The sequence below is a fragment of the Ixodes scapularis genome, unplaced genomic scaffold (genome assembly GCF_016920785.2).
Source record: "Ixodes scapularis isolate PalLabHiFi unplaced genomic scaffold, ASM1692078v2 PGA_scaffold8__174_contigs__length_109621045, whole genome shotgun sequence".
Taxonomy (NCBI): Eukaryota; Metazoa; Arthropoda; class Arachnida; order Ixodida; family Ixodidae; genus Ixodes; species Ixodes scapularis.
In genome coordinates, this window is record NW_024609883.1 from 66,644,520 (window position 1) to 66,668,606 (window position 24,087).

Consider the following 24,087-nt stretch of genomic DNA (forward strand, 5'->3'; position numbering starts at 1 on the left):
CCGTCACGCCCCTAAGCGGTAATGCACAGAACTAAAACAACGGGGACAACAGTAACACGGATAATAGGGAGTTGTAGTAGATCGTTTTTTTTCCCCGCTTCGGTATCCCCGAAGAAAACGCCGCAGCTGCGCATGCGCGCCGCCAGCTTTGTCTGCATAGTACAAGGTCTTGTGGCGGATTACGGAGCGCTATCCGGGTGCTTAGCGGGTTGCGGAAACGCTCTACTACAATTCCCTAATTTGTTGGTGTTTCTGACGTAGAGACGTTCGGCCGGGGCTCGTATTGATCCAGTGAAGCACCAATCGAACGAGGGTTCCAGCCAAACGGTGACCACACCTAGCACTCGTATTCTGTTGCAGATCGGCTACGCCGCCACAAGCACAGTGGCGCTTGTCATCTTATCTTCCACCTTCTCTCTCCCTTTCCCTCTCGCCTTCCCCTTGCCTGTCTACCATATAAAGCGCAAGCTGCGCACGAATAAACGTTGATTACCAGCCGCTATCGTCACGTTCTTGCGGCGTCGTAACAGTGGCGACGACGATGCGATAGTATATCTTCCGCTGCTCTGTCGGCAGACATGGTCAGCTATGCAGTTCCGCCGCAGTTCGACGAGGCCGTTGACAAATGGCCCGCTTACCAAATCCGTCTGGAGGCGTTCTTCGAAGGCAACGGGGTGACAGACGGGAAGAAGAAACGCGCCTTACTCGTCGCAGCGCTGAGTACCAACACCGTGGACGTCATCAGCGGACGCTGTGCTCCAGCAAAGGTAAATGAGCTTCCGTACAGCGAAGTGGTCAGCCTTCTGCAGCAACATTTCTCGCCAAAACTGAACGAAACGGCCCAGTCGTATAAGTTCTTCTCCCGCAACCAGCTGCCGGGGGAACCGGTAAGAGACTTCGTTGTGGCCATCCGACAAATAGCAGACACGTGCAACTTCGGGGACACATTGGACCGGATGCTGAAGGATCGGATAGTCTGCGGCCTCCAAAATTCAACGGTGCGTCGGCAACTTTTGGCTAAGCCGTTCTTGACGAGAACCGAAGCCGAGGAAGTCGCCGTAGCAGCAGAAATGGCGGAAGAAAATGTAAAGGAAATGCAACGCGCCACGACAGAGGATGGGGGCGTGCACGCCGTGGGAAGCAGGACGGCAAGGCAGAAATGGCGGGAGACTGAGTCGCCGTGTTCCAGGTGTGGCAGAGGGGGACACCAGCCAGACGCGTGCCGTTTTCGGTCAGCGCAATGCTACAACTGCCGCCAACGAGGTCATATCGCCAAGGCTTGTTTCCGTCGCGCCGACAGACCAGTCACCGCGTCAACAAGGCCAACCCAACAGCACGTCAATGCACTGGCCCCGCGGGATGAACAAGAGTGGGATACCAGAACAGAGGGCCTGTTCATGTTGGGGGCGTCAATGGAACACGTCGGGCACATCGAGACCACTCAGCCTATTGCGGGTACCTTCGACTGGGGGGGCGTGCCTGTCAACATGCAACTCGATACGGGGTCTCCGGTGTCGGTCATCACGTGGCCTACCTACATGCGGCACAAAGCTGCGTGGCCGAGCCTCCAGGATTCTCCTCTGAAGTTGACTTGTTTCCTCGGAAAACTACCAGTGCGCGGGCAGCTGAAGCTCAAGGTGGCCTTGGGAGACCAAGCCAGGGAAGGAACACTGACTGTCCTGGGCTGCTCCGGCCCCAACCTGTGTGGACGCGACCTCATACACGCATTCGACCTGCTGGAGATGCCGGTACTCAGCGTAGCAACAGAAGGTGAGCCTTCGGCCTCCAGTTTCGTGGACAAGGTCAATCTCAAGGGGTTGCTAGACGAATTCGCGGAAGTGTTCGAGCCAGGGCTGGGCCTCATTCAGGGGCCGCCAGTCCACCTTCAGCCTCGAGCGGACGCAGCTCCGAAGTTTTGTAAAGCACGTCAAGTGCCGTACGCCTTACGCTCAAAGGTAGAGGCAGAAATTGACCGGTTAGTGGAAACGGGCGTTATTATCCCAATTCCCCATTCCGATTGGGCAGCGCCTGTTGTGCCGGTAGTAAAGCGTAATGGTAGCATACGCCTTTGCGGAGATTTCAAGATCACGGTTAATCAAGCATGTCGGACTGAACAGTATCCGCTTCCGCGAGTGGAAGATATTCTTGCAACGCTGAACGGAGGCGAAGTTTTTACTACGATCGACTTACGCGACGCGTACAATCAGCTCCCGTTAGATAAGGCATCTATGCTACTCACGACCGTGAATACGCAGAAAGGGCTATTCTGTTTTACTCGTCTGCCATTCGGCATCGCGTCAGCACCAGCGTTGTTCCAGCGGCGTATGGAGTCGATTCTTCAAGGCCTATCGGGAGTCCAGGTCTATCTGGATGACGTCATTATCGCTGAGAAACGTAATGACTGCACCCTACTTAGGAAAGTATTGCAAAGATTTCGTGAGTCGGGGGTACGGGTGCATCCAGGGAAGTCCAAGTTTCGACAGACCGAGGTGGACTTTTTGGGGCACCGAATTAGCAATCTAGGGGTGCAACCTAAGACAGAAAACATAGATGCAATCCTCCAAGTTAAGGCGCCCCGAACAGTAGCCGAAGTAAGGTCCTTTGCAGGGCTGGTGACTTACTACCACAAGTTCCTCAAGAACGCGTCCTCGATCATGGCGCCGTTGTACGAGCTTCTCCGCGCGGAGGCAAAGTGGGAATGGGGACCCAGACAGCAACGCGCGTTTAGCGAGGCGAAGACCCAACTCAAAAAAGCTGACTTCTTGGCGCATTTTGACCCAGACAAGCCGTTAATTCTTGAGTGTGACGCGTCACCATTGGGCATTGGCGCCGTACTGTCTCACGATGTTGGCCAGGAGGTCCTGCGCCCCATAGGGTTCCGCTCTCGCACACTCACAGCCGCCGAGCGGAATTATTCACAGTTAGAGCGGGAGGCCCTCGCTTTGGTGTTCGGTGTGTCGAAATTCCGAACATACCTCTTGGGAAGGTGTTTCACGCTCGCGACTGACCATAAACCCTTGTTGGGGTTGTTTCATCCTGATAAGGCCGTACCGGCGATGGCCGCGGGGCGGATCCAACGGTGGGCTCTGCTGCTGGGGGCCTACAACTACGTCATCCAGCACAAGGACGGCAAAGCCAATATTCCGGCCGACGCACTCAGCCGGCTTCCAGCGTCTGGATCAGCACCCCCTGAATCGGCGGAAGACGTGGATGGCTGTGAGTATGTTCTCCTCACTGAAAGCCTCAACGATGGCGCCTTGTCGGCTAAGCAGTTGGCCGTTTTGACGGCGGAAGATGATGGTTTCGCAAAGGTGCGGAAGTGGGTACAGGAAGGCTGGCCCTCTCGTCTAGCACTAGAGGACAGCCATTTAAAACCCTACTTTGACAGGAGAGACGAGATGACTGTTAGCCATGGGCTTTTGTATTGGGGCCATCGCGTGGTTGTGCCGCAAGTTGCCAGACCAGCAATGCTACGACTACTGCATGATACGCATCAGGGAATGGGCTCCATGAAGACGCTAGCTCGCTCAATGCTGTGGTACCCGTGCATTGACCAAGATATTGAGCGACTCGTAAAGACGTGCCATATTTGTGTGCAGGCCGCACCGATGCCACCTAGACAAACACCTGTTCCGTGGCCGGAGACGGGGCGACGCTGGTCCAGATTGCACATCGATTTTGCGGGACCAGTGGATGGTTTTATGTTGTTAGTTGTGGTAGATTCACACACGAAGTGGATTGAGGCGGTGCCCATAAAAAGTGCCAATGGGGTTTCTACGGTTGAGGCGTTGCGAACGGTATTTAGCACCTTCGGGTTGCCAGAAACCATTGTATCTGACAATGGCCCACAGTTTACATGTGAAGAGTTTGGAAAGTTTCTGCGGCTCAATAACATCGTTCACCTTCGTACGGCACCTTACCACCCCCAGTCTAATGGGCTGGCGGAGCGCGCCGTCCGTACAGTGAAACAGGGACTTAAAAAAAACAAGCAAGGGTCGCTGCAGACTCGTCTAGCAAGGGTGCTGCATCAGTACCGTCGGACACCTTCCGCAGGTGGCAAGACCCCGGCCATGCTGCTAATGGGATACGAGCTGCGCTCAAGGCTAGATAATGCGGTCGTACCCCCACCATCACGAGTCAACGATCGGAACGACACTTATACCAACAATCCTGTCCACACAGGGGAACCAGTATGGGTGCGAAATTTTGGAAGAGGTGAACTGTGGACACCAGCTAGAGTACAGTCCACGGACGGCGCACGCATGGTCACCGCCGACGGCAACGAGGGAGACGTCCTTCACAGACACCTCGATCAAGTCAAGCCCCGGCTTCCCGAAAGTCCACCGGAAAGTGCTTCCAGTCCGTCACGTCTCCCGCCGCCGGAGGCAGCGCCAGGCCTGCAGCGACCGACTCGAACCAGGAGAGCCCCAGTGCGGTTTTCCCCCTAGGAGGGAGAAGACTGTTGCAGATCGGCTACGCCGCCACAAGCACAGTGGCGCTTGTCATCTCATCTTCCACCTTCTCTCTCCCTTTCCCTCTCGCCTTCTCCTTGCCTGTCTACCATATAAAGCGCAAGCTGCGCACGAATAAACGTTGATTACCAGCCGCTATCGTCACGTTCTTGCGGCGTCGTAACAGTATTCAACCTATGCCCGCCCCCCCCCCCCCCCCCCCTTCCCCACCATAATTCCACAGTGCCAGGTTCCCTCCTCAAAACGGTCTACATCCGGACTCGAGCTAAAACGAAGTATAAAGCTCTCCGTTTTCCAGCCGTTCTGGCGAGCAAGTCGTACCTGTCTACAAGGACTAATGTTCCCTAAAACCGCGGTCACACTGCCAACAAACGTGACACAATAGACAGTCTGAAAACACTGTTTGGGGCGTTATTCCTTGGCGGTCCTGTGACATCGGTCATACGAAAACTGTCCGCATGTGCGTTCGACGCACTATGGATGCGCAGAGCCAGTCGTCCGCTTCTTGCGGCAAAGCTGCGGTGACGTCATAAAGACGCTGAGCTCTGATTGGCTCTGATTGAAGGGCCAATATGCATAATGTGCATATTTCGAAAGTGCTTGAGGACACGTGTCGGCAGACACCTCCGTCGCCATGTTTGCAACCAACACAGTGTCTTTTCTGGGACGTATGAGCAGGGTGGCTTAAACGTCGCTGACCCGTAAATCTGCACACTTAGTGTCTTTAACCTGTCCCCTTGAGTTCGTTATAGAACGATCGAAGTCCCAAATCCTATAATGAATAAAAACTGCGGGTCTAAATTCGAAATTGGAAAGGAATAAATCGGGGTTCGACATTTTTCACGTGGGATATACACCAACTATATCGATGAAAAAAAAAATTAAAAAAAAGAGTCAGCCTGCAGCCAATCCAAAAGACGAACTGTCATCCACAACCCCGCCTCGCCGTCTCCCTAATCCCTCCCGTCGGGGGAAAAAAAAAAGAAGAAGAAAGAACATTAACACGAAGTTTGCTTTATTCGAAATAAAAAAAAGGGGCAGAGTTAACTTACATTATAGAATAAGAAAAAATAATGAAAGTTTCATGAAGCCCGACTAGCTCGCATTCGTCGCTGCTTCAAACCACGACGCTATAGTCTCGGGTCTTGAATAATAAATCCAGAATTTCGACCAGATCCTCTCTCCTCCACCTTCTCTTTCCATCTTACAATTCCCCTCTTGCCCTCTTACATTCTCTTTTTTTTTTTTTTTTTTCGTAGCTTGTTGGAAAGAAGGAACGGTTGATTTCATTTTGGCGTGCCACGTGTCTCTTGTCTGCCATCAAGGGGGAGGTTGAGGGGAGGGTAGGGGGTTGGAAACTGATGACATCAGTTATTCATGATACAGTGGAAACACTCCCCCCCCCCCCCCTCCCCCACCGCCCCTCCGGGGGATAAAAACAGTGAAGAAAAAAAAAAACGTGTCCATAACCTTCCCTAACTTTAGTGAACGTTTCAGCCGCTAGGAGGACGGGGAGGGAACGCGGTGCTCCATCATAATATTCCCGTCTGCTATCGGGGGGAGGGCGCAAAATCAATAAGGTATACAGACATTCAATACGCGGTACGGAACACGCCTTCCCCTATAGGCGGCGTTGGTTCACTCACTCATCACTTAGCTAAGAGTGTGATGGAACCCTTTTCGTTGACTTCAGTCAATCAATCAATCAATCGTTTGTTTGGGTTTGTATACAAACAGAGGCCTTCTGCTAGTATAGGGTAACACATGCTACTCCGAGTGACGTTAAATGTATCTTGTAAGAACCGTTTGATCATGCCCAGAGAAAAAAACATCCCTAAAAAATTATATGAATGTGTGCAATAAGCATAGGAAAAAATTTTAAGATTATATAAGGACACATATCAGTCTGATATACACCTTATATAATTTAAGCTCTGGCATGTTTATTGGACAAATCATTTTTTCTCTTTTTTGATAGAAACGCTGTCAATAGCCTACTGTAAATATTTTGCTTAGGTCGCCATTGCGCTGATGGTTAACGTTCATTCATATCACCGCTCTTCAACACTATAGGTTAAAGCTCTGCGCTAAAAACGTTGAATTGTGTTCCGATCAAATTAGCGCTTAGAGCAAATTGACTGTAACTTAATTCGGACTGGAACGGTTTTTAAGCGAGGCATTGCACAGAATAGCTGACTTTGCAGATGTACATGAGTTGCAAGGTGACTTGCATGTAATCGTGCGCTTATCGTTTGCGCTATGAATCTGCTCACCCCGAATCGGGGAGAGAGAGACAGTCAAGCGAGAGATCTAAAAATGTTTCTAAAAGATTTTTTTTTGTTCATTGGTAGCATCGTAAGCAGCGCGAAAACTCATCGTGACAGATAAAGTTAATATTCAACATTACAATCTGCAAGGTAACGTGTAAGCTCATGGAAAACTGGGCGTGTACGTTTGTTGTTTTTTTTTTTGGCCCTCACATGTGGTACAACAAACTTAGGAAAGATTACCACCGACAGTCGTCGTACAGAGCAATGCATATCGTTCAAAATAAAACAGTAAAAGCACAACAATGTTTTGAATGAGAGAATAAGAATAAAATCAAAACGCGGCCGCCTTTAAGAAAAAACGGGAGGCAACGCAAAGGACTGAACGTTTTAGACTCCCTTCTTTCCTTTTCCCCGCGCCCCCAGCTCGCGAAGTCATTCACTTCCCCAATTCCGGACCCGGCATCTGGCAACATTGTACGCAGCGTCCCATCATGCCCCGCGCTTCGTGCCATCGATTTCAGGTGTGTCACGCACTGCTCTCTTGCACACCTCCTGTTTATTCAGCTGGAAACGTTGCGTCGAAACAGAGACACGCAAAAAGTAAATGTACCCAACGGACAAAAAGAAGAAACTCTTCGAAGCAAGCAAACAAATAAAAAGACACCCCTGAAACAACAGTGCGACCAAAGAACTGGATAGGGGTCAGCAGAGTAGCAATTTGGAGAGTGTATGGATAACGAAAAAGAAAAAACAGTGACATATACAACGTGTAATGGCCATCGCAGGTCCGCGGTTGAAATCGAACGAGTTTGTAAACAGACGACGTGACCTCTATACTGAGCTGGTAGTGCGGTGTATACACCACAAAAAAAAAAAAATACAAACAAATAAGAGAGTGGTAAAAAGAAAAACGAACGCAGCCGAAACAAAGAGAGAAAAAGCGTTTATGCAGCAGGATAATAAAGTAAAAACGACAAATATGGCGGCTTCGCAAAAAGGCAGATGGTCGGTCGTCTGCCGCCACGACTCCGCGCGTGCAGCAGACGACCTGCTGACGCCCAGTTCGTCTGCTATATCCGTCCGTTTTTGTTGGATTTATCTCGTTGGCTCTTCCAAGCGCATTCAGAGTTATTTAAAATTCTGCGTCCCGCGTAGTCGTTGTGTGTTCAATGCATGCCTGTAAAGCTTAGGTCACATTGCCCCAAAATTGAATATGCTTCTGCTATGCGGGATCCTGACCAGGCCTATACATCATAAATAACATTGAATTCCTGCAAAACCGTGCTGTTCATATCGGTTTTTTTTTTCTATTATTATTCACCGTTTTTCAGTGTCACAGAATTAAAAAAATTGTGCCCAATTGCAAGCCTTATCTCATCGCCGAAAAGTCGCTCGTCTAACACCGTTCCACAAACTTTACCATCATAAGTCTCGCTTCACGATGATTTCTTTCAGGCGCCTCATATTATTTTTCCACGCCGGCGTCCCTCAGATATAAATTTAAGCGTATCACACGCCACTCATCTCTTTATGCGCAGTCATTCGTACCGCGAACAATAATCGATTAGAATGGCCTGCCAGCACACATAGCGACTGAAGATGAGGTAACAAAATGTCAAGGACTGGTGTGCACTGACAATAACATCGAGTTGTTGTTATTTTGTTTTTCTCTCGTCTACTTCTTTGTACTTTACTTATAAACCTTTTTTATCGTTTTCGCGTGTTTTGTTCATGTGGTGTTACAGTCACACTCACTCCCTCCCCCCCCCCTCCCCCCCCTCCCCCCCCCCCCCCCCCCCCCCATATGAAAAGCCCTCCCTGGGGCGGTCTTTCGGGAATACTGAATGAGTAAACAAATATGTAGAAGGTCGCGCGGGCGCCTTATCGCAACCGCTAGCTTTGTACCTGCTCAAAGAGCGGTAACTTTAGTGCACTACTACGCTTCTCACGCGCTCAAAGTCTTTCTGAAAACGACTGATTTAGTGGTTTTCGATAACGCTCAGCAACTTTCTAATTGGAACCATATGTCTATTTCCCCTAATTAAAAAGTTAATTAACAAATTTTAATTAATTAGCTGGCTAATTAGTATGTTTTTGGCAATCCCTGACGTCCGCCGTGTCTGGTAGTTTGTTCCCGAAGACAGTTTCTTCTTTTTTCAAACGCCCTAATTTTTAGGATTTCTGAAAGTCTTCGCAGAAACACCCGGTATATATATATATATATATATATATATATATATATATATATATATATATATATATATATATAGATAGATAGATAGATTGGACAAGAGGTGCAATCAACCCGTCGAACGACGCTCGGCATCGGGTCCAATGGCCGAGTTGGCTCCATCTTAGGGTGATGACGTCATACATAGAGGCAGAGGAGGCTGTTCACACGATTTTATTACTTCCTCCAGGTGGCGCTAGATGAGCCCATTCGACTGTATACAGCGTGTTTGGTTAGAATCATTCATCACTTTGAGAACAACTTAACCGACAATCACGTGTACGTGCTAACTGTGCCGAGCTCTTGAATTGTCCCCTCCCTGAATTTACCTTGCTAGGCCTTGTCTTTGCTGCGGCTGTTAGATCTTTGTAAATGCATACTAGCAGTCATTGATGGCGTGCGTTACAGCCTATCGTTGGTGACAAGGATAGAGAACGAGCATTTATTTGAATAAAACGAGATCAACGAAACGCTAAATGCCGGCTCGCTATACACTGTGGTTCGTGACATAGGAATCAAAGCTACTAACCGCAAGGTGACGAACACTTTTCACTTATTTATTGAGAGTGATTTGACTTTCAATGTAGCAATCAGTATTGATCTCAAGATACTATTTGTTCTATGGCTGAACGGAAAAAATACAACACTTATGAATTATTCATCATACAATCTAAATGTCAGTGTTGGTAATTTCGTTTTAAGAAAAAAAAAAACACACAACATGCTGCCTTTCAAAGTGCAGACCCTTCTACACTTAGATAACAACAAGTGTGTTTCGCTGTCTTTCGACGAATGGGTAGCATAAATTAGAAGAGAGTAACGTTCCTACGAATTGTGGAGTAAATATGATAGATCACGAGTTATAATGTCATTTCTGTTCGTCTGCGAAAAACAAAAACACACACACAAAGCAAAACAAGAAAATGTTTCGGGAATCGCAGCCGTTTGAGGTATAGACGAACGGAAATACATGAGACGTGAGCGTCAACGCTGAGTTCAGGCTCGATTTGAACGTGATTCAACCGCACTGGTATTTCAGACATGACTTCAAAGCGTAACATCACATGGCCGTTTTTTTTTTTTTTTTCCCTTGTCTCTTAAATAGACTTCGCAGGAGTATACATAGAAGTCTACAAGCGGTTACGGTTCAGAAGCTAGTCTGGCCACCGTGGATGCATAACGCTTTGTTTGGGCGTCAGTCTGGCAACAGTGGGTACGCCTTGGCAGGGCTTGACTATAAGACGGTCTACGCCAGTGTGCCACGGAAGAGCGTGCCACGGAACAGCGTTCCAAGGAACGACGTTCCTGAAACGCGCTCCTTTTACGAGGAACGGGGGAACGACCTTGCATCAGAAAAAACAAAAAAAACGGCAGGTCATTTTTTTTTTTTTTGTCTATAATTTTACCCGAATTTAGCAGGGTTTTTTTTTGTTATCGACTATTTAAACTTCAGACTTACAAGGGATGAAAAAGCGTCCGAGAGAAAGTCGAAAACAAAGAACTGACATTGGCGACTCGACACGTGTTCAATGTTGTTATGTTCGCTCGCTTTTCGCTTCATCTTATCCACGTATTACCCAGAGCAATATTTCATTAAAATACGCAAACGTGGCGTTAATGTAACGACACGTTCCAATCTTTGAAATGTAACGGGAACGCGTTTATTTCGAACCACCGGAGCTTGTAACAGGAACTCGTTCCAAGATTGAGAAGGAACGAGGAACGAGATTTCGTTCCTGTTTTGGAGGAACGTGGACAACACTGGTCTACGCATACCAGTAGCAAGATGGCGGCACACAGAGACCGCACTTGCAGGCGTCTGTACCGCTGATATACTAATGTATACTTTGCTGGTATGCGGAACGAAAGTTCGTCTGCTCCTTTTTCCGGGGTTTTGTTGACGTCAGAGCTCGGCGTTCTGACGTCACCACAACCCGTGTAAAAGAAGCAGACGAACTCCGCATATATATTTTGACACATACATTGACATTTCTCGACATGCGTATCTGGACCAATCCGTTACTCTTCTTCTTTCCTGAATGTTATTCTATTCGCTTAAGTCAAACGTATTGAATTCAGGCGTAGACGGTTAGTTGTAGGTCATCTTTTGGATTTCGTATGGCGTTTATGCTTCACACAAGCAATTTAGCCAGCGATTTGCAACGTTCTTAGCCTGCGGTCTTTAACCCGCATCACGTACTATTGATTGCAAAAGCGCAATCGGCTAAAAAGCTCATTCAGATAGAAACGGGAATCATTTACGAACACGGAAATGATTATTTTCGGACACGGAAATAATCTCAACGTTGGCGCGATAATATATATATATATATAATGGCGTGCGAAATAAATTTTTATTACGTGTTTTTTTTTTTCTTGTATTATCACCGGCTATTCTGTTCACACAATAAGCACCACACACCAAAACACATGCGGCCAACAACAAATTTACCATCGCAAACACTATATTTATCGTCCCAAGCCTCGTGAATAACATTATACATTGTAAAATAAAAAAAAACTGTGTTTGCGGTTTAACACCACTTACTGTGGGTTCTTTTCCCTCGTTATTGTTGCGCGTGTGCTTGTAAAGCATACAATGCTTTTCCCAGGGAACCCTTCGGGATATTTGTCCGTTTATCCCTCCTTGTATATTTCCATTAAATTTTCACGGGAAATCAATTAGCAATCTATGTTCTTCACTCCTCGAAACGACCGTTTAAGGTTTTCTTTAAAGGTTAAAATCGCTGCCAATTTTTTTATGTAACTTTTTTTATAACGGTTTTACAAAGACCCCGAGTGCAAACAATATGAATAATCGTAATGATTTTAGTAAATATGACTATTTTGGACAACTTTCTGTGGCGAAGTCACCGTCGAAGCTACGGGTATCCGCGTGTTCCAGCACATTTGAGCACCAATCAGCTGCGCGCGTTCGCTCTTCCTGAAATGCAACTAACAACGGATTTTTCTGCGGAACTGCGCGCCCCCTTATAGCCACCACACCAATTTTCCTGGTCCACAACCGTTTGGGCAAGCACTCTGACTATGTATCGGTCATGAGGGCTGGGCCAGAGTTCGGCATGAACTTGTGCTCATCGCGTAGAGACAAAGAGTGGTGCGCGCGTCAGTGTTGTGCATGCGAAAACTCAGATCCAGTCACACGCTTCGCGCCCAAAGAATGAATGCTAACGGCTGAACCCTTTATGACGGGCGGTAGCTTGCGCCACCTAGCCTTGAAATTAGGAACCAAAAGTATGATTTCTTTTTTCCGCCAATTTGCTTATCCTCTGCATTTCCATAACTATCACCAGGCGGTGTGGGTTATCGCCGATGTTGATTGATAGCTTTTTTTCTTTTCTTTTTTTTTTTTTTTGGGGGGGGGGGGGGGTATGTGTAGTGGACTTTATATTTGAGTGCGCTGCTCACTGGGCTTGCTCAGGACGAGCGCTCACTTATAGTTTCCCAAGACCGGCAATCTTGAAAGTGTGGAATTCACGTTGTAAAAGCACTCTGGAAGATCGCCGTCGGCACGTGCACAGCACAGCTATGCACTCAGCTTTGGCCGCCAGTGGGTACCCCACATTACGAGTCTTCCTTGTATCCTTGCGTCAACAGTAACCATCGTAGTGCAAGACTAGTGCATTCGTATACCCTCCTCTTTGCGAGCCTTGCGCAAGGCACAAAAGTCCCCCCTCGGAAAGAAAGCGACTGAGGGAGGGGGAGGAAGGAAGAGGAGGAGGGGAGGGACCGCGATATGAGGCCGCAGACGTGACCAATTACGATAATGAGGCTAATTACGCGAGGCCAGACCCCACGCACAGACGCACGCACGCGGACACTCACGATGTATGTGCGTGTGGCGTGCCGCGGAAAACAGGTACTCTATCGTATACGCGTTGGCCTTGTGAACGTGACTCTCCCGGCGACCGCGTCGTGAGATCGAACGCACACTCTCACTATCGACGGAGTAGCGTAGCGTAACTTCGTTTCATTGATTTAAAAAGGCCCGGTCCCCACCGGCCCGACAAACACTGTCCGGCGACTTAGAGGGACGCTGTAAGAGGAACAAGTCTGGAAGACTGGTTCACACAGCACCGGTTTTTCGTACGTTACGCTACGTCGCGTTATGGGAGCTTGCGTCCGCTTGCGACGAGAGTAGCCGGGACCTCTGTACTTCGTATGGAACTTTGCAGGCAGCATTCGAAGTACGAATGTCCCGCCGATTCGTAAAGTAATGTAAGAAAACGTAAACAGACGCGCCTGTGTGAATGGGCCTAAACCCAGACATGTATACACATTATTAAAAAAAAGTTACAAAATGCCGTTACTCGTTACCGATTCTCAAAAGGAACGCGTTACTTTACCTCAAAAGTAGCGAGTTACCTTTCTTGTTACTTTGACGAGCAAATACGCATCTGTTTTTTTATCATGGTGTATTGTTTTCTTTTAGACCCCACATTGGAGCAGTAGATGCCTCTCGAAATTTTCATCAGTTATGTTTCCCCGCTTCGTTGAGAGTATACGTCTTCAGCGACGCTGAAGAGTCGTTCTAGCGACGTGCTCGAAGGAACGGCAGTATTGTGCTTCAGCAAGAGCTGGTGAATCTGGCATTCCCCTCTCTCTCTCTTTTGTTCTCTCTGCTTCTAAAGTTTCAAGTTGACAATGGGTTCTGTGCCTCCCTGTGTTGTCAACCTCCGTCTTTACATTAGGTCTGTACACGATTCTAGAATCGGTGCGACCAACGAACCTTCGTGTGTTCTCCGGGTACAGTACATTCCAGGTGTAAAGTTCGACCGACGTGTTCAGCGATAAACGTTGCTTTACTGTCATACTGTTTAATTTTTTTTTTGTTTTTTTTTTTTTTGTTTTTCGATTTGCCCATTTGTTTTTGTTGCAATAGACGCACGCTCAGGTTCCTATTAAAATAGGGCTGTTTTTTAAAAGGTGTTGTACACGTTGTTCCTCAAAAGTAACGAAATACCGTTACACGTTACTGTGCCTTAAAAATAACTAAATAGGTTACTCGTTCCTTTTCTAAAAAAAAAAAAAAATCTAAATACGTTATTTGTTAACTAAAAGGGTACCTAGGTAGAAGTAATTCGTTACTACGTTACTATTACCGTGTAACGCCCGGCCTGAACGATGTTTCGAACCGAGCGCTAATCTGTGGGAAACACCGGAGCTTAGTGACGTCATGCTGACGGCATTGCTAGAGTGACGTCATTAGCGTTCAGAGACAAAAATAACAAAAAAAAATATACACGTTTTTTTTGTGTGTGTGTGTGTGTGTGTGTGCTTTGCAGAGCGTGATGTTTGCTCACATCTTCGTCTGAAGCACCCGCAAAGCAGCGTAAAGCCGAGATCGCATCGCTAATGCATCATACAATAAAATGTCTGCACAGACTGTCTGAGACGCGTTACATTGGTCGCACAAAAACTGTCTGCGGACATGCATTCTTCAGGCGTTTCCGCGGACGATTATCTGCCATCTTGTCTGTGGAGAAACTCCGTGTCTTTTGGATATACGGCGTGTGATGAATGTTACTGCGGCTTTAAAGGGGTCATGAAACGATGTTTCTACTTTCGCTAAACACTACCTAGAACCACTCCCTAAAGTTAATAACAAAATAAGCTTCTCTTAATATTTTTTTTATTATTATTATTTCTTCTTGCAGTGGCAGTTGCAAAAAAAAAAAAAAAATTAGAATTATGAGCATTGCTCATCCCCTCAACTCGGGAGCCAGAACAAGCGGCCACGTGGCCTCGCAAAATTCAAATTCCAAACGTACGCACACACCTGAACCCACGCACGCGAGCGATCGTCTCGTAAAAACAAATGTGTGATGTTTTTTTTGTTTTTTTTTATAGCTCAATTTGGAGATGGTGAAGTACTTATTACAAATGAAGCGAAAATGGCGGCCGTATATTTTCCAATGTCCCACAGACCGGCCTGTTCGTCGTCTGCTCATCGTTTTGCAAGCCCGCTCCCCAGTTGGCTCGCTGAACGCAAAAATGCTGAGGACGCCTTATAGTAGAGGCTGGCGACGAGCGGGATAATATAGCGATAAGTAATAATTGTAAGGAGAGATATACGAACGGTGACCACCTGGGAGCATGGCTGGGTTAACCAGTGTGCAGACGACCAACATCCGGTATAGGTCAAGAGGAAATTCACGGCCGACATTGTTGCACTGTTTTGACACTTCGCCAGCTGAGTTCTAAAAAAATAGACATAAAACTTTTCTTTCTTTCTTTCTTTTTTTTTTTTGCGAAGCGACGTTAGCGTGCTTGGTTTCGGGTATGGATTAGAATTAAAATCTTGCAAGACGTGTCAAATGAGCTGGTTCTTACGGCTTCACCCTGTATAATATATTCGTATTGCGTGTTATTGCCCTTTGCATATGTTACCCTATTCTTGCCCCGTTGACAATTTTGCTCCGGCTTATGCAACTTATTTGCTTCCTTGTGGCTCTGTTGACAATTTTACTTCCTGGAAGAGTTCAACCTATTTTATCGCTATTGTCTTCGTCGGCAATATTCGTTCCTTGGAGTCAAATTCAGCTCATATGCTCTCTTTTAACTCCATTGACAGTTTTACGCCCTGTAGGATAATTCAACTTATCATCTCTGTTCGGCCTCCGTCGGCAGGTTCTTTCCCATGGAGGCCAAGTCTTACTTATTTGCTCCCTTTCCACTTCGTGGGCGGTTTTGCTCCCTTAATTCAACTTAGTTGCTCTCTTTTGGTTCCGTCGACAGTTTCCCTCCCCGGAAGGGCTGATGCAGTCCATTTGCTCCTGTTCGACTCATGAGTCCCTATAAGCCAGTGGTCACAAACTCATTTCAGTGCGGTGGCCAGATAGCCTACACCGGAGAGGCCGAAGGCCAACGTACGACGGGGGGGGGGGGGGGGGGGGGGGGGGTAGAAGATTTTAATGAGAAGAGACCTCGTGCGCTATGCTTTCCGTAAACTCACAGTTTTGCCAGTGACATCTTTAAACTAGATTTGTTTATATGACTACTCTGGGCCCTGACCTCATATTATAGCAGAAATTAAAATTACACTGACCCGCAACGTACTGGCATTTTTAATGGAACAAGAGAGCAAGTAATCTGTCATTCCCAGCTCAAGAAGTCTATAAGAAACAACAATTTAATTTGACAGGTCTTGAATTCCTTACAATTGTTATTATACCATTCTGAGCAAATACTCGTCTTTCAACTGTGATATTTTATGAAGGGGAGAATCCCGAGCTCATAGGAATTGCTTTTAAGCGAGAGTTTTCGCAGCCGGCATGCATCCTTCAACAAATAGTTTGAAGTTGCAGACTGGTAGTGGAATTGTTGTACATTACCAAAAGGGAAGCAAAATAATATAGCGAAACAAAGGTCAAATGAACACAGAGAAGTATAAAATGTGTGCATACATTAAAAGAGCAGCGCTACTTTTCGAGTGAAAATTAATCGACAAGATGAGATCACTATGACACATGTCGTTTCTAGCGCTCGAGACATGGAAACCAGAGCTCGCAGCCGGTCTTCTGCGGGCCGCGTCCCAGCTAGTCACGGGCCGCATGCTGCCCGCGGGCCGCGTGTTTGAGACCCCTGCTATAAGCCAACTCAACTTATTTTCTACTTATTCAATTCGCTGACAACTTTACTCCCCAAAGGCTATTTCAACGTATTCGCTCTCCGTCGGCACTTTTATTCCCTGGAGGCTATATTTGATCTCTTTTGACTCGATCCATCGACAGTTTTACTGGCTCGTGGCTAATTCACACTACTTGACTCTGCTGGTAGTTTACTCATTGCAAGCTGGCTCAACTAATTTGTTTCCTTTCGAATTCGCCGACAATTTTTATTCCCGGGTGGCTAAGTCAATTCGTTTGCTCCCTTTTTACTCTCATAATCATTTGACTCCCTCTGTGATCAGAAGGTCTTATCTACCCCCTCCTTCCTTCCCCTACAATTTTCTTTCTCTTTTTTTTTTCTTCCGCCTCCTCACTTTTTTTTACACCCTTGACATTTTTTACTCCCATTGACCTACATCATGATCGGAGCCGCATGCTTTTTTACACCCTTGACATTTTTACTCCCATTGACCTACATCATTATCGGAGCCGCATGCTTTTTTACACCCTTGACATTTTTACTCCCATTGACCTACATCATGACCAGAGTCGCATGCTTTTTTTTTTACACCCTTGACATCTTTTACTCCCATTGACCTACATGATGATCGGAGCCGCATGAACTGACCTCAAAGGGACCGGCGGGGAGCGTACGGCAAACGAGCGTACCTCTCTGACACATGCGATGATTTTGCAGCCGGGTTGCCGGGGAGGCAGCTGGTATGCACAGACATCTGCCAGAGCGACAGCCCGTCCTCCGTATATACGCCTGAGAGTGTGGCGGGAGGTATATCGGATACTTTGGACCAATCGCATACGTTTATCTTTGGCCACGTGATCACGCTCCCATCCCATATTACACTCACAATCTAGTTCCACGTATAGGTTCCAGTCAAATTAACGTTCAAACATATTCCTTCTGGAACTATCGAAATTTTTGGAACGCCGGTTCTTTTCGCTTCGTGTTTGCTTTTCTTATCCGGAACGCTTCGCGTATTGTTGTTCCACTTAAGCACAACTCTGTTTATAGCAAAAGCTGCTAGAAAGTGATTTTTCGTACATTTATCGTTTTCCGCTTATCGATTATCTCAAACATTGACTTTGTATAAACCGCAGAGTATACACAATCATCCGAAACGCTTCTCTAAACTACGTCGTATGTGGAACGCGGTTTCTCCCGGTGAACCCACGCGGAAAGAGCGGGGTTTGGGTGTATAAAAAGGAAGCCGTTCATTGGTCAGGCGAGCCCGTAGCTCCCAGCGCACTGTCAGCTTAGGCGCTGCCCGAGCGTAGCTCATACATGACGGAGGGAGAGGCGATCCAGCTGCGTTCTAGACCCCGAGAAACCAGTTGGGGCGGGGGGTATACCTACACCGTACACGACCATCGACCCGAACTTTATTTAGCCACAACGATGGTCACCGACATCAGGGTAGCGTGCAGGCAGAGTCATTTGGCGAACCTCCCCATCGCGCACGTGACTGGTTGCTTCCGACTGGTTCCCGGTAATATCGACGGCATCCTGATGAGATATCGCGATTGACCGCGTGCAGCGCACCGCCGTTGGTTGCTTTCTTAGTCACACACACACACACACAAAAGAAAGAAGGTAAACATCGGGCAAGAAACGAAAACAGAGAACCAGGAGAGGAACAGGACAAGCGCTGATTCATAACTTGCGGGAAACCCGGTATAGTCCAAAGCGTTCGACCAAAGTTCCCGCACGTTAAAACGTCTCTGGCCATCCCCACCGCGAGGTGGTCAAGAAGCGAGAGCGGTCACTTCGCGTGTTGGTCGGCGCGGAAGTAAGCGCGCTTTTGGGTCGTGCAGCGCGCGCGGCGGTGACAGTCGATAATTGACTACTACGTGTTGTTGAACCTGCAGTGTGTTGTGTCGTTCTCCGAGGCGGGTGGCAGCAAAGGAAATCCAAGAGCCTAATATTTTCTTTTTAATTGTATAGTAAATGTTTAGTTGTGACTCGTCACTTGTTTAGTTGCTTAGTCCTTCGCACGCTAGCTTTTTACCCTTCTTGTGACTAAGGAAGCAACATTGTCCATACTGGCACTGGCACTTTGGTTGTTTCCTATAGATATAGAGCTTTTTCCCTTAGGGCAATTCTAAGCTCGTGCGCAAACCATGATTTTACCATTTTAAGGTAAACTGAGTTTCCTTGTATCATGTCCTAAGCCCTTGAAAACGCCAGGTTTTGTGGAGTACCGCTCCGGAAAATCCCAGGAGGCCTCGGGAGGATCCCAGGGTGCATCACGCGACGCGAGGAATTATGGGGTCCTCGGGTCGACTCTGACCAACACCAGATAGTTAGAAAAATGCTAGCGTCGGTCACATGTTGGGGAAAAAAAGTGCTGTGTCAGCGTTCTTTTGGCACTAGCGATCTGTCTGATTGAACGAGATTTCCAGACGAACGCCGAGGATAGCACACGGGTCAAATCTATGCCCAACGCTAGCCCTCGGTATATAGGTGCATGGAGTAGAAAATTTAACACTATGGCTTCTAAGTGACTTTGGCCCGACGTGCCCCTTGTCGCGGAGGTGACATGATCCATTCTCTCCAATACTTTATAGCTCGAAACTTAAATCAAAGCGAACGGAATACCGTACACCCGACACGTATACTCTTTTGTGACCGCGCGTCGATCTTGTAGTATATTTACGTTCTTAACTCGCCAAACCAACATGTTTTCATCACGCATGGCTTCATAATGCATGCATGCTCTCTTACGCTATAAGGGCCACGCATATACCGTACATCACATTCCCATAATGTATCGTGAATACGTCAGAGCGCCGCATTAATCACTGGAGTCGTGTATGATTGGGTGTCTTCTGTATAGATGATGCTTCGAAACAGCATGCACCGTTCTGGGTAATATTATTTGCTAGTGCGTATTATCAATAATCCAATCAAGCCGTCAATGTATGCAAGATAACTTGGCATGCTCTTTGATGACAGAGAGCCACGAATTGTTATGTCCACATCAGGACGTAACCATGGATATATAAACGTCTTATATCCCTGCTTCACGGGCTTGCCTTAGGGGCCTGTACAAACAGCTTTAAACAATCGGCTTTGGTTCTCCAATTTTACTTTCAAAAAGTTCGTTCTGACGACGTTTCAAGTGCCCGTAAGCGGGGGTGCATTATACAGTTACTTCGTGTGCACAAATTTTCTGGCATAAAATCTCTCTTCGCGCAAGCAAAAACAAAAATGCAGCAAAGCAAATTTTATGAGTGAAAGCACAGTTCGCTCAAGGTTCGCTTCCCTTGGCCGCGGAATCATGCGTCACACGCCACGCCGTTTGAACCGCACATCCGGCAGCTATTTTCTTCGTTCGTCCTCAAAGCTTCCGCGGTTCATTTAGTGACAGTTCCCGCGGGTCCCACGGGGGGAAACCGACTACTACCTGCACGCCCCTCGACTTGGCTCTGTTTCAATGGAAAGCCCTCCCATGGCGGTTGTTTCGCTGCGTCGGTTTCATCGTATCGGCTGCAGGCTATGGGACGGCCGGTGCGCTAGACGCTCACGTGTCATTTTTTTATTAGTCATCACGAGAAAATGATTCAACATTTGTGAGTGTGTGTGTGTGTGGAGGGGGGGGGGGGAAGAAGGGGGGGGGGGTCGGTTAATTGTACCACATTTGTCTCCCCTTGTGTGAAGCTCTATGGACAATTTAAGCCGTGGTCACGGTATACTTACGCCCCACGCCCCAGTAGGGCGACAAAACAAAAACAACCGACGAGCCTTGATCGGAAGAAGGACGTAGTAGCGCCTAAAGTGGCAATAACCTGTCCTGCAGTGGTAATGACGAAGTAAAGCGACCGGAATAAGAGGAAACAGACACCGAAAGTCGGTCATGGCGGCGCCCATGCACAGTTCTGCCTGAAAGCGTCTCTACTTTTGCAAGTCTCTCTCGTGCTTAGGCTTCACGAGTACCGAGAGCCACTGCAAGTCTGCCGAACGTTATCGCTTACAGCATGCAAGCATGCTCGAGGTTCGTCGCTGTCGGCTGTTTGTCGCCGTCGGTGGGACTGCGGACATGCCCAGGGCGTGTTTGCAGACATGTTCAAAACACACGCGTGTATAATGCAAACCTGCTTGGAACATGTTTTAGGCGTGTCCGCAGACATTTCTCTGCCATCGTATCCGCGGAGAAACTCCGTGTCTTTTGCATGACGTAAGAGCAGTGGGACGAATGTATGAAGAGTATGCTGTTAATGGAACTAATTCCAAGGTGCAGCGAGCTGGACAAGAATAACGATAATAATCCCCGGAGAACGGGAACAACCCGAGGCGAGTCTTCGAGTCCTCGGAGGTTGTGTTATATTGTGTAAGGTTGTGTCTGCTGCGCTGTCCTCGCGCAACGCAGCAGAGGCTGGTTGTACTATTTCTCCAGGGGGCGCAGTACCGTCGGGGCAGAGATGCGCTCCGATTGCAAACCGAAATTTGTGCCGTTTTTCGGAAAGCCGTGAAATGCTGCGCGTGTCTTCTATCGTTCTGAAATTAGTCGATTTAGTGTTTTTCGACGATGCTGAGCAATTTTTTAATTGAAACCATGACCTTAAATACAACATTAAAAAAGGTAATTACGCCAAAAATAATTAACAATCTAATTATTCCGAGCTTTAATAATTTTCTTAAAAAGGCCCCTGGCCCAGGACCAAAACGACACAAGCCTTTTTTTTTTTTTTTGCGACGCGTAGTTTTCGCAATATATAATTTGTTCATTTTTCGTGAAACACCTTGTATATATATATATATATATATATATGTTTTATTTACAACGTTATAATGTATAACGTTGTAAATAAAAAAAGAAAAAAAAGACTAGTTTTAAAGTGTTGCGCAACTTTTGCAGAGTCACTGCTTTTCTGAATCAAAAGAAAATTGAGAAAAACAAAATTTCTCTGCGAGCCGACGTCCACCTAAGCCTAATGTGGTCAAAAATAAGAAATGACATTGTGGGCCCATGCAGCGTCTCATTCAGCGAAACCAACTTGTCACCCAGAAAGAAAACAATATTTTCTCTGTCGATGACGATTGATTTTACCGATAGAAATCCCCCAAGTGTTCACAATGCCATTTTTTTTTAACGATATTTAGGTTTAGATGAACGTCGGCTCGCAGAAAAATTTTAATTTCCTCAGTTATTCTTTGATCCAGCTGTAAGTTAAGTTCTCGAACTTTCGCGTTCGAGCCCCACATGCTAGCTTCACATTCTCACGGAGTTTCAGCATTCTGCGATGCATAGCTTATTGACCCAAGCCGAAAAAAATCACGGTTCTCATATCTCGGGAACTCCCTGTATATATATGTATCGAGAGGGACAACTTCACCCCGCCCCAAACCCTATACGACTGGCTCCACATCCGGGTTTACCGCCGAAACAAAACACATAACCGATTCCAAATCGCCCAAAACGCATCTCGGCAAGAAACAACGCGAAATGCTACACACGTATATAACTCGAACAACACACACACATAACGCGGATACAAAAACACCGACATCAGGAATGTGTGAACCCGCTGGAGCGAGCGCCTCGCTGAAAAAGGCACACACACATATACAAAAAACTTGGGGAAAAAAAAAAGAATCGTCTTACGCTTTGATGTACGCTTACTCGTCGTCGCAAGGGCTTCGTTCACATCACATCATCCTGCGCCGAAAGCTCAGGCACGAAGCGGGTCTTTACACCCCCCCCCCCCCCCCCCCCCTCCCTCCCAACTCCCCGCCGCATGGGAGGACTCGACGCTGCCAAACCCGGTGAACTTGCAGGCAGCAAGAAAGGCGGAATGCCCCGAACCTAGTACACCTGCCCACCCCGGCTCCTCCGTGAGCAAGCCACTCGGCGCTCTTTTTTTTCCGTCGGTGTTTTTTGTTCGTTTTTGTTTTTTTTTACCTCCACACACCGACATGAAACAATAGAAGAGACACGAGCGAGAAAAAAAAAATACAAAAACAAGTCACACGTTTGTAGCTCGCTTTCTGCGCTTCTATACACGCGAATGGGTGGCTGTATATAGAGAAAAAAAAAAAAAACAGTGGAGGTCGCACGCGATAAACTTAACCACGAACAAGCAACAACCTGGCTCGTCCCGTAGAAGAAAACGTGTACCGTAAGGAGAAAGGTGCGAGAACAGCCGTAGTGTACACATAGCGTATATAAGACTTGGAGAGCGAAACGTGCGTAAAATAACTGGCCATAAACGTGTATATATATATATATATATATATATATATATATATATATATATATATATACACACACACTCCGTTTGAGTTTACGATGGAGTGCAGCGGATGTTACGAGCCAATTTATCCGATCCAGCTCTCGCTGTGGACACGTGACACCGCGTCGTGGATGTGCTTCTCCGGAAGATCACGTGATACTCAGACGGCAGTGGATTGGCCGGGATGGCTGGTAGAGTCCCGCATGCGGTCCATATTATACAAAATGGAAGGAAGACGAGCCGCCTGATCGTCAAGGACGCAAAACGGAAGCCGCTTCGTTAAGGCGTCCGAAAGTCGAGACAACAAAAGCTGCCGCAAATTGGCCAGACACCTGAAGTCGCGTAATGTATTCGGGGTGGCCTTCATTCGATAAAAATCCGTGCGCGGATTTTTAGGATGTTTGCGCGAGGAAGAAAAACTGTTCTTGTAGATTGTATTCCTGTGACGTTTGCATGTGGGAATATAACGTAGTTGGGTTGGGCGACAAAAACTAAAGTAAATAGTTAAAGTATTAACTACAATATAAAAAAAGCATAACCGGGAAGAAAACTGAAACTATTGGCACGAACCCCTTGAATTTCAGTACGTCCCAATCGACAAATTGAGTGTTTTGCTACTTTGCCCCAACTACGTCAGAATTCGACATTCGGCTTCTGGTGCTCCTATATCAGCTAAACCCGAATTCTTATTGACTGCAGATGGATACTTTCAGGCTTCGAACGACTACAGACTTAAACATTTACCGGTTTGACTCTCTGAACTCTTTTGAGATGCCGAGAATTTTGTCAACTTCGGTAGCAGACGATCGACAAGCGACGCGCGCGCGCTTGTCGTCTGCTATCACCGTCTTGGCAGCTCGTCGGTCATCGAGCCGTCTGCTCAACGTAATCGCGTTAAAAAGAAGAAGAAAAAAAAGTATTGTGAAGGCGATTAGAGAGATATCGTAAGAGTAAAGATTAAAAATGTGTACATATATATAATAAACAAAACAAACAAATATCAAGCGAACCCGAAGTTGCTGAGCGCGTTCCCGTTCGGTTTGACTGGCCCGTCTGCTTTTTTTGACGAGCGCCGCCATTGTTGAACGTACGTCAGGTTCGGAGCGTGCGTTTGCTTTACCTTGTCTTTTCGTGCGTGATTTTTTTTTCGTTCATTTTTGCTTGGAAACTGAGCTTTTGGCTAGCGTAGCACGTGGACGCGGTGCGCAAGACGAAACCGGATAGGCGAAAATTAC

At 47.1% G+C, this 24,087-nt stretch overlaps 1 protein-coding gene across 4 annotated transcripts; it reads left to right on the forward strand.

Annotated features, from left to right (window-relative positions):
• Window positions 1-357: 357 nt before the first annotated feature.
• On the forward strand, window positions 358-4,491 carry LOC115329771 (transposon Tf2-1 polyprotein). 4 transcript variants are annotated; one of them, XM_042286895.1, is made up of 2 exons: window positions 358-3,216; window positions 4,054-4,491. In XM_042286895.1, the coding sequence occupies exons 1-2, from the start codon at window positions 579-581 to the stop codon at window positions 4,446-4,448; spliced, it is 3,033 nt and encodes a 1,010-aa protein (XP_042142829.1). In that variant the 5' UTR covers window positions 358-578; the 3' UTR covers window positions 4,449-4,491. The 4 variants fall into 4 exon arrangements, with proteins under 4 accessions (XP_042142829.1, XP_040069342.2, XP_042142830.1 ...); XM_040213408.3 differs by having other exon boundaries at window positions 4,183-4,491; XM_042286896.1 differs by having other exon boundaries at window positions 358-3,220; window positions 4,183-4,329.
• The last annotated feature ends 19,596 nt before the right edge of the window (window positions 4,492-24,087 follow it).

Excerpts from the sequence above, each read along its gene's own strand:
- LOC115329771 (XM_042286895.1), top strand. The coding sequence starts at position 579 with ATGGTCAGCTATGCAGTTCCGCCGCAGTTCGACGAGGCCGTTGACAAA. Across the intron at positions 3,217-4,053 it reads GGCGGAAGACGTGGATGGCT|GTGGCAAGACCCCGGCCATG; the intron begins GTGAGTATGTTC and ends CACCTTCCGCAG.